The sequence below is a fragment of the Salvia miltiorrhiza genome, chromosome 2, assembly GCF_028751815.1.
Source record: "Salvia miltiorrhiza cultivar Shanhuang (shh) chromosome 2, IMPLAD_Smil_shh, whole genome shotgun sequence".
NCBI lineage: Eukaryota > Viridiplantae > Streptophyta > Magnoliopsida > Lamiales > Lamiaceae > Salvia > Salvia miltiorrhiza.
The window spans coordinates 37,084,310-37,094,517 of NC_080388.1; the positions used below are offsets into that span (position 1 = coordinate 37,084,310).

General features: G+C 38.1%; 1 protein-coding gene across 2 annotated transcripts; it reads left to right on the forward strand.

Annotated features, from left to right (window-relative positions):
- Positions 1–1,676: 1,676 nt before the first annotated feature.
- Positions 1,677–7,824, forward strand: LOC131012257 (uncharacterized). 2 transcript variants are annotated; one of them, XM_057940163.1, is made up of 5 exons: positions 1,677–1,917; positions 2,067–2,096; positions 2,216–2,783; positions 4,646–7,470; positions 7,547–7,824. In XM_057940163.1, the coding sequence occupies exons 2-4, from the start codon at positions 2,074–2,076 to the stop codon at positions 7,466–7,468; spliced, it is 3,414 nt and encodes a 1,137-aa protein (XP_057796146.1). In that variant the 5' UTR covers positions 1,677–1,917; positions 2,067–2,073; the 3' UTR covers positions 7,469–7,470; positions 7,547–7,824. The 2 variants fall into 2 exon arrangements, with proteins under 2 accessions (XP_057796146.1, XP_057796145.1); XM_057940162.1 differs by having other exon boundaries at positions 1,677–2,096.
- Positions 7,825–10,208: the final 2,384 nt, after the last annotated feature.

Sequence of the window (10,208 nt, forward strand, 5' to 3'; positions counted from 1 at the left end):
GAATGAAGCACTTTTCTGGATCAAGTTGTTTGGGTTGCAACGTGTTGAATTTGAAACTGATACCAAAATTAATGTTTTCGATGCTATCTTTTTCAATCAGATATATTGACAACTCATGAGACTCAATAATTGTAAGTTCATTTTGGAGTTTGGTGCATCGTTTAAGATCAAGTATATTCTCAATTATTATTTGATTTTTCAAAAAATAAAAAAGAGTAATATCATAACCTTACATACAATCATACTAGCTATTAATAATAAAGAGACACTCTCCCGTGCAATCGGTTGCACAAATGACACTTGAAGATTTTCAAGTGTCATTTGTATGTTGAAGTACTGTCATTCAAAAATGTTCAAGTGTCATTTCTTGAATGAAGTAGTGTTATTCTGGAAATCAGTTGTACGGTGCAACCAGATGCACATGAGTATTTGTGATTAAGAGGATAAATATCAAGTGAGAAAATATTAGAAAAGTTTATTCGAGGTCCATTAAACAGTTAGAATCTTCTATTTAAAGAGTGTGATCGTTCTCCGTTTCCCAACCTAAAGGAAAAAAAAAAAACTGTAGCATTTGTTTTTAAATGTCGCTATTTATTTCTATAAAATTGGTACACAACTTTTCAATATGTTTTCAATAATGTGGCAAAACCAAATTTCTAGCATTCAAATGTCTATGTGGCCATCAAATGTGACATGGAACAACATATATCTCACCACATCTTCATTAAATAAATTACTACTTGATAAGGGACAGATGTTCCACATCTCCTTTAGATGACTACGCAGATATTTTATTTTAATTATGAAAAATTAACCTTCTAACATTTTGGAAAGAAATGTTAAAAACAAAATATTGTGTTCATTGCTTTATTAAAATATTTGGAAACATTATGTGTGAAGGTTTGAAGAAAAATAAAAATTTGTTTTGTGATATTGTGGGGGAAAATAAAAAAAATGGAGCAGTATGTATTTTGAGTAGGGATGTCGATCGGTTCGGGTTCGGTTACCCATACCCGAATTTTCGGTTACCCGAACCCGAAATTGCCATATTTCACTAACCGTTCCCGAACCGTTTTAGGTGTTCGGTTACCCAATAACCGCTTCGATTACCCGATTCGGTTATTTGGGTATCCGAAATACCCATTTAAAAAATTAAAATTCAAATAATTTGCTAAATAGAGAATTTGAACCTTAGTCTCTAGAAAATACACAAATCAACTTATCCACTAGATTAAAGCTTATTCTTAAACTTTAAACATATCATAATTTTATTTTAGCTAAGACTCGATTTTTAAATAAAAAATAAATTAATTAATGAATTAATAATTAAAATATATATAATATATATTAAATAATTTATTAAATAATTTTCGGTTATTTCGATTAACCCGTTTCGGTTATTGGGTTAACCGATACCCGAAATTTTTCTAAAAATAATACCCGAAACTGAACCGATACCCCAAAAATTTGGTTATTGAATACTTAAACCCGTAAATTTCGATTCTGTTAACGAATTATCCAAAACCCGATAAGCAATTAGACAGCACTAATTTTGAGAGTTTGATTGATATTGTGGAACATACCTGAAAATAGAGGTAGAGGTAAGATAATTGTAAATGAGTTTTTATAGTGTTTGGAGGGGGTGGGTCTGATAGGTCACTTTCAGTCGTAAATAGGGAAGCTGAAAATGGGGATTGACACCACATTATACACTCCACGCCCTCTCCCTTCTGCACCTTTCGAGCGGGAAACGCATACACTATGCTATCCCTTTCCCTCTCTCTCTCTTAAAAAGTACCTCAAGAACTCCAAACTCTTCTCTCTCCTCACCGATCTCACAAACACAAACACAAACACCACCTTCCAATTTACTTGTATGAATGATTGCGCTTTCAACTAGAGTTTTTCTCTCTCTAGGTACCTGTGGTTTTCCCTCTCTTGTAAATCTGTTGCTTTACCTCTCACTATCCCACAAATTTCACTACTTTTCCTCTCTTTCACTTCATTTCTCGTTTTACCACTCTTTATTTGCCTAATTATACACTCCTTTTCCCTTCTCTCTCAAGCGCTGAGATGCAAGGGGGTTTTTCCATACGGTGAGTCGTTAAATACGGTTAATTTTGGCGGCTTTTTTCTTTCATTTTGCGTTTCTGGGTTTACTTCTTACGCGTTTATTTAGTTATGGTGTGAGAATTTTTTATTTCTTATTTTCTAGGGAATATGCTTCGAGGATGAGAAGTATAAACGTGGTCAAGTGCTGGCCGTTCGATGAGACATTGAGCGAAGAAACTGTGAAATCGCTGCTGCCTCCGATCGTCGTCAAGAGATTCACGTGGTGGCTTGATGAGCTCGAGTATTTGAGCTCAGAAACAGCCGAGAAACTCACAATTTTTGAGAAAAAGACAAACAAAGTGTCGGAAAAGGGAGAAACATCTTCGATAAATGCAGGCAGAGATTTGGAGGATACTGAGGAGGGCGTCAAAGAGGTGAAACTCAAGTCTTTCAAGGGGAAAATGAGAGCCACAAAGAAGAGGTCTATTTTGGAGATATTCGCGGTGGCGCCGCCGGTTAAGCGAGCTATAAGCGGGGAGGAGGAAGGAGAAGATAATGATGATGATGATAATGTGGGAATTAATCGAGCGCCCAAGAGGAAGAGGAAGAAGAAGAAAAAACTGAAGAATACAGATGCTATCTTGAAGAAAGCGTTGAGAGCCGTCAAGAAAATCAAGCGGAAGAAGGCGGCTGCGGCGGCGGAGAAACGAGGCGGTGAGATTTCGGACAAGGTATGTGGATTTAAATACTCAATTTAACTGCATTTTGTTGTTGAGTAGCATGAATTTGTGATCTAGGAGGGTCACATTTAGCATAAAATATCAAGGTCCTCAAACAGTTACCTGAATTATTTGATTTTGACTACAGTAATTCAGACCACACTGCAATTTTGGGTCACTTTTATAACGTAGTGCATAGAATCAAACGCTGAAAAAGCTGGTTGAGAGACTGTATCTTTGAAGATGAAAGCAATAACTTTATGGTTCTATTAGATTGTGTGGCAATGGGATTTTAGTATAAAGAGATAAAAAGGAACAAAATAAAATAAAAAAACAAGAGAATGTGGTTCTCTTGTTAAGAAGATTAGAGTAGCTTATTAGGGAAGAGGTTATGCTACTCCAGCTGTGCTGTACGAATTGGACAGAAGTATTTTATGAGGTTGAAAGCATTGTATATTAATTATGCTGTTTTTTCTACTGTTTGCTTATGTTTTCTCATGAGCAATCATTGTCATGGCATCTGAGGCCAGTTTTAACGTGGGTTGAATGCCCATTTTTTCTCTTTATCTCGCTGAGGGGGTAAGAATTTAAGGAATATTGTTTGTGTTCGGCCCTTTGTTGAGGTAATTTAACTCCAAGCTCGGATGAGCTGCTTTGTTTAAGCATGGGTTTTTGGAAGATGATGTGGGCTTTGATTGGGTGGAAGAGCAATCAGTAAGAGTGGAACTTAATCTAATTTTGGGGATCGTTTCTTGGGTAATATAATCTCTGAGATTCATGAGGCGTTGAACAAACTCGGACAGCACATATGTTACTTTATACCTCTCTTAACTTTTGGATTGAAGTTTCTAGTGCAGTGGTTTAAAGAGGAACATATTCTTGGTATGACTCAAGAGTGAAACACATGATGCTAATTGAAAGTCGGAGGATGTGAATGATGAGGGTCATATGGCCAACTTATTGATTTCAATTGCAGCATACAACACTTCATGTTCGATATCAGACTAACATGATTTTATGTAGGCTGAATGAAAACTAATGGTGGTTTTCCTCAGGAGAGGAGCATTCTGTCATGTTAAAACTTTAATATTGTACACCAAATGTTGGACTGATCACAACAGTCAGGCATTCGTGAACAACATTCTTTAACATTCGATTCTGTAGCATGAGTGTTTTATGTTGTGCTAATCATGAAGAAGGAATCATGGGGAAGATAGTGGTTGATATATGCCTAGTATGTGAGCTTACCTTTTCTGTGGGCCGTGTCTGAAAGGGTTTGATAATATAGTGGTTAAAGTTGGAGCCTTTGTGATCAAGTTGACACATAAAATAATAGGCCTGAATAGAAAAACTATCTACAAGATTGCTGCATAGTAGTCCATACTTTTATAAGGTAATGGCTTAATTATAGGGATTGAATATGACTTATGTGGTTGCACAGAAAAGAAGTGTATACAAAATGGCTAAACTTTCAGTGGGTTCACATGGTTTGGAATAACTGCGCTGGCAGGATGACTATGAGAAAAATTGAATCATGATATGTTCATGTTTTGGTCTGATACATGGTGACACTCTAATTTGATAATCGATACATTTGTCTGATCTAAAATTTTCATTTCATTAATCTTATGTTTTGTCTGAAGCAAAACATACTAGGTGGCCTGTGAAATGCAGATTCCATACAAGTAGCAATAGGGAATTAGAAAAGATTATCACTTCCTTCTTGCAAGCTGCAAAAGCTTAGTGTTTAATTCTGGTGTGGTTTTTTTCTTACTTCATTTTGGCTCTCTTAAGCATCTTTTATTTCAGAAACTTTAAATAATATTCTGCGTGCACTGCGTTCCTTTCTTTCACATTTCTGGTAGCTGTTTCAGGATAATTGTTTTAAACTCAAACCGCGAACTCAAGAAAAAGCTACTGGAAACTCAAGTTTATCATGCAGTAACGAAGTAGCAAATGATATTCGTCATTTTTTATCTATCCCCAAGAGGAAGGGTCCGTATAAGAAACTCGTGCCTTGTAAATCTTCTAAGTTGATTGAAGAAAACCAACATCCAGAGCTTCCTGTGCGTAGCATTTTAAAGAATCGCAACAGTGAATTGTCGCCAAAGCAGTCGAAGAAATGTATCTTGCAGGAGGCAGTCCAATTGAATAACTGTGTCGCCCAGAAGGGAAACAAACACGTCACTTTCTCAGAGAATGGCGAAGTTCTTAGACTAAGTCGGAAACCATCTCAATCTGTGGAATGTTCTGCGCTGCAAAAGGATTGTGGTTCTGATACAGGCAATGTTGACTATGCTGTAGCCGTGGGGAAAGATTTAACTGTTTCGGAAACCAGTGGAAGTGAAGATGCATCTACTAGAACTGGAAAGGAATTAGGTGCTGGCCCTGCAATTGACGAGCAGCTCGCTAGATTTAGTGTCGATTCAACTACAATTGGAAAACAGGTATATGAAGGGGAATATTCTTCCAGATCTGGAAGTTCAGATAGACGCGCAATGTGTAACACTAACCATTATTGGTCTGACCATGGCCTAGCAGATGCTACACATAATACAAAGGATGTCTGCTCTCCTCGATTCCTTCACATGCCTCGTGATGGGTACTACAACAATCCAAATATGAAGGTGATCACGACCTCATCAAACGGTACCTGTAGGAGACTGAACAAAGATACAGGGACTCCTTGTCCCATATTTCCTCCATTGTGTTTCGAAGACTATCTGAGAACACACAATGATGCTGCAATGTCTCACCCGTCAAATATGAGAGGGGCATACAAACTAAGTCAAGCTTCTCCAGAATGCACAGCTGTAGATTGCGCTCATTCTATTCATTTTCAAACATTTCCACATCTTTCTCCCAATGAACTGCTGCAGACTTTCTGTTCCCTGCCAGATGGGAGCCAGACTGGAGATGTTCGTGGAAGGAGCACGAATGGCATAAATGAGGAGTTTGTTGGATTGCCTCTCAACTCACAAGGGGAGTTGATCGCGTGGAATTCAAGTGCCACAATGGAGGGTAACCGCATGATGAATTCAAATGTTAATGCTGCTCCATGTATTGGTTTATCTCTGCCGAGCAATGTTGTCTCAAAGTGCTCGGGCCATCATTCAGAGTGCAGAGAATTGGATAGTCGAACAACCTCAACGGGCCAGTTGAATCTGTTCCCTGTCGAGAGCTACGTGAAAGAGAATGCTATGTCTGTTCTTCATTCAAGATTGGGCATCATTGAATCTCAAAGCGAAAAGGAAAATCTTGACTTGGATTTTCTTGAAACAAACTATCATCCCTTTCACAGTCCGGTGAAAACTATATGCAGAGGTGATAATCAGGTTCAGAAGGGTCCTGAAAACGAGAAATTTCAGTCAACAATGCGTTTGATGGGTAAGGAATTTGAAGTCGGTGGGAGGGGCATTCAAGGATTTGAGGATGGACGTATGTGGAAGGATAAGCAGATCATAGACGAGCGTCATTTTCGGAATGATCAGAATGAACCATCTTTTAGGCAGTTGAGAGAAACTTTGTTCTATCCATCAGAAACAACAGTCAATCACAGATCAGAAAGCAAGTATCCTCTCCCTCACTTTGATAGTCAAACTAGCTCGACGTACAAGAGCATGTTTCTTACAAGAACAGTCGATTGTGCTCAGAAATTATATCCTGGAGGCCTTTCTCCAGGTACTTTTTCTGAAGTTTACAACTGCAAGTCTTTGTTCTCTGAGCCCTACGCCACTGGATACGACTCTCAGCTGTTTACCCTCGAGCTCCCTATGGCAACGGCTCCACATCAGGAATTCCGTTCAGAGAGCCCCAGTGTCACTCAACTCAAAAACAAGCAGAATCTGCAGTATTCTCCAACATCATCCATCAAATTTCCTTTCATGCATCCAGATCTCGATGGGAATGCCAATTCTTCATGGTCTCGAAGATCTTCTCTGGTCCAACACCCTTTGCGTTTTGATGACTCAGAAAAGGCGACACAGTTAAGTAACAGCCAATCTTGTAATCTGGGACGTAATCATCTGTATCTGAATCCTGGAACTAGTTGTGGAATTAATGGTTCGGTGTCTTTTCCACCCGATGATTTTTGTATGTTCAATCCTTTGCCGTCTGACTCTGCCTTGCAGTCTGTGGCTCCAGCTCCCTTGGCTCCCGTGCCTTACTATTCTGGGCTATTACCAGTTTCTGCTATGCAAAGAAAACTTGAAAATCATAACAAACTCAAAGAACGGATCAAGTCAAGGATTGGCGTTAGAGGTCTTGATATTGGTAAGAAATTGAATGCTCCCTTTAAGCCCTTCAAGAGGCCTATCTTAGGATTTCACGAAGGCCACCAACGTGCTATTAGAAAGCCAGCAGCCTGCGTCGGCTTTGAAGATACTGTTACATATACGGAGGGTGCAGCGTTCGAACCATGTTCAGCTGCTAAAAATCCAAGATTCATGATGTCTGGTGAATATGATCTGACTAACAATGATGGACAAACTATTCTTCCATGGTCGGATTCCTACATCGAGACTGCAAGAACAGGTCCTATCAGGCTTACTGCTGGAGCTAAGCACGTATTAAAGCCTCGTCAGCAAAAGGATCACAGTAGCACCAGAGCCACAGATCAGGACATCTCTCTTTCTGCAACTAACGTAGGCTTCAGATTCTCAGATTCGGAAAATTCAGCACAGATGTTCCGGTTTTGAGGGTATGTAACGAGCATAACGGCCAATCTTTTAATTTATATACTTGGCTTCCACTTATGCATCGTCTACTTAAAGCAGGAAAGGTCCTAAGCTTAAGCTGTGATTCTGTGTTGAGCTGCGGTTGGAAAGCTCAACCACGAGGAGCAGTCCAACGAAGGGTGCTTGCGAAACATCACAATCAACCCGAACCATCACTGGGTAAGCTCCTTCATCTATTTGATTTATTTTCCACTGTTTTGATTATATGTTTTTTGAAATAAACCAAGTGGTGAAATATCTTTGTTAACGGCTACTTATGTATCAGACACTTTTTGCTATGTTGAATGAAATGATAGTTTAATTGGGGAAAAAGAAAATTTCTCTTGTAGTAAATCTGACCCCTTCTAAGCACTGACCGAAGTTATCCCTTTCTATATGTAGTTAGTTTTGTTTTGACTCGGTAATAAATGAAGTCGAATCAGTGATTTCAACAGTTTTCACAATTTGCAATTAATTTTCTTAAGTTAATAGACAAATTTTGATTAGCAAAAAATATTACAGAAGACTCTTTTATAACAAAACAAAAACATACTATATACTTTTCAATATTCTATATTGAGCAACCACACCCGCAAGCCCCATCTCAGGCTCTTACAGTGGGCCCCCAGTCCGAGCCACCGGGCTGTGCAGCGATAGGGGAACCTCCACGCCCAGCTCACCCCATGTCCTTCGGCGGTGCCATGCGCCTGAGACTTTATAACTTTTCGTGCCCGGCTCGCATTTGCGAACTCCTCCTCCGCAACGCATGGGGGCTTGCGTAAGCCAGTCGAGCCCCGGTATTGATGCTCTAAAGCCACAAAAAATTCAATAGTAAAACATGAAATGTTGAGGAATTAAAAATAAAGGATGAGGTTTGTACTTTGTAGTGTCTTTTGTCTATGAAAAAGAGTATCATTTATCCTTTTCTTTTGTCCAAGAAAAAAAGTTTTATTTCACTTTTTGAATTATCACATCCTATCTTCCCTCCTATTTTTAACTATATATTGTATTTTTATTTTATTTTTTAATTAATAGTGTACCTTTATTTATTTTTTTGTACTAATATTATCCTTATAAATTGTGCATTTATTCTATTTCTAACAATTTTATTAAAACGTGTATTCAATATGATATGAGACTATTTTTCATGGACGGATGAAGTACTAAAGCAACATGAAGGATTCAAACTATAAAAAATGGTATAGTTCCATTTAGGGGGCGTTTACTTTGCATGATTGATAAAATGGATGATTGAGTATTTTTATCCTCAAGAGTAGGATTACTTCAATCACACCATTTTGATGGGATAAGAATCAAACAAAACTAGCTTAAATAATAAAAATAATCAAGGGCCTTGGCATATCCCAAAGTTTCAATCCAACAAAGTAAATAAGGGATTAGCCTTACTATTTTTATCTATCAAGGCTAATCCTTCAATGTAAACGCTCCCTTAATATATAGGTCATGACACAATTTTGTATGATTATCAATTTTTTTTCAATTACAAATGAGATCGTAAATGAACAAAAATATTCATAAAGTATTTGAAAGTTCGGCTCAAAAAAACTCATTAAGAGTTCAATTTAATAATAAACAAATTGAGCTCGAGATCGATTTCAAATTCAATAATTTTACCGAGCTAACGTAGAGTCTGGTAGTGCTCTAGCTTTCATGCAAAAAATATAATTGTAGAGAAAGAGATTTGAATCATTAATCTTGAAATCAAACGATACTACACATTCTTTCACGGGATTTTAACGAAGCTCGAGCTTGAATACTATTTATCCGAATATTAGATAAGTTGAGCTTGATGAACTAGACAGTAGTTCGAGTTAAGCTCAAACATCCAAATATTCAAAAGAGTTGAGCTCGAGCCAATTAATATTTAGCTCCACTCAGCCTCGTTTACCAACCTTAAAAGCAAAGTAAATATTCTCTCCATCTCAATAATCTTGTCCCATTGTCTTTTTTGGATCGTCCCAATAATTTTGTCATGTTTCCATTTTAGGAAATAATTAGTTTCTATTTAATCTCTAATTAAAACCCCCTTTAATTCTATCATTTATATCTACTCTACTGGCGACAGCGTCGATTGGACTCTTCGCACAAATAAATTTATAAGTTTCTATTGCCCACGACGGGCGAAGCCAGCAGTAGGTATAGGGTCGATCCCACGAGAAATTGGTGTAGCTTGTCTCTTTGTTACGGTAACCAAAAAAAGATGGGAAAGGGTGGACGTGTTGTCCTGGTCATGAGAGACTTGGTCTCAAGGGACAATAACTTGGTCAAGAGTAAAACAAAGAAAAGTAAACTAAAATACCAATTAAACAAGAAAGTAATCAGTATAAAAAGATAATCTGGGCAAGACAATGAATCAGCAAATATGAACTCGATCGTTCCTTGGTCAAGATACTCACTACAGTGTGTGTCTACCAGTTATAAACCCCTAATGGCATGTGCCCCCTTGTCACTTGTCACGTGTACTTCGATTCTTGGTTCAATTTGTCATTACGGTTTAAAGACATGTAAGGGACACCCTATGCAAGCTAACTTACTTGACTAACCACTCACGAGGACACCTCAGTAAGTGCAATCACCCAAGGAACATTGAGCCCTATACAAACCTGGTATTGACACAGGCAGACCTAAGTCTACTTCAACCTCCCGTGCCCACGATACTCTCGAGACGCAAAGTGATTATGCATACGCTCTAACCTCGATT

Coding starts and splice junctions, on each gene's coding strand:
- LOC131012257 (XM_057940162.1), top strand. CDS start 2,074: ATGCAAGGGGGTTTTTCCATACG. Junction 2,097..2,215: donor CAAGGGGGTTTTTCCATACG/GTGAGTCGTTAA, acceptor CTTATTTTCTAG/GGAATATGCTTCGAGGATGA. Junction 2,784..4,645: donor GCGGTGAGATTTCGGACAAG/GTATGTGGATTT, acceptor TAGCTGTTTCAG/GATAATTGTTTTAAACTCAA.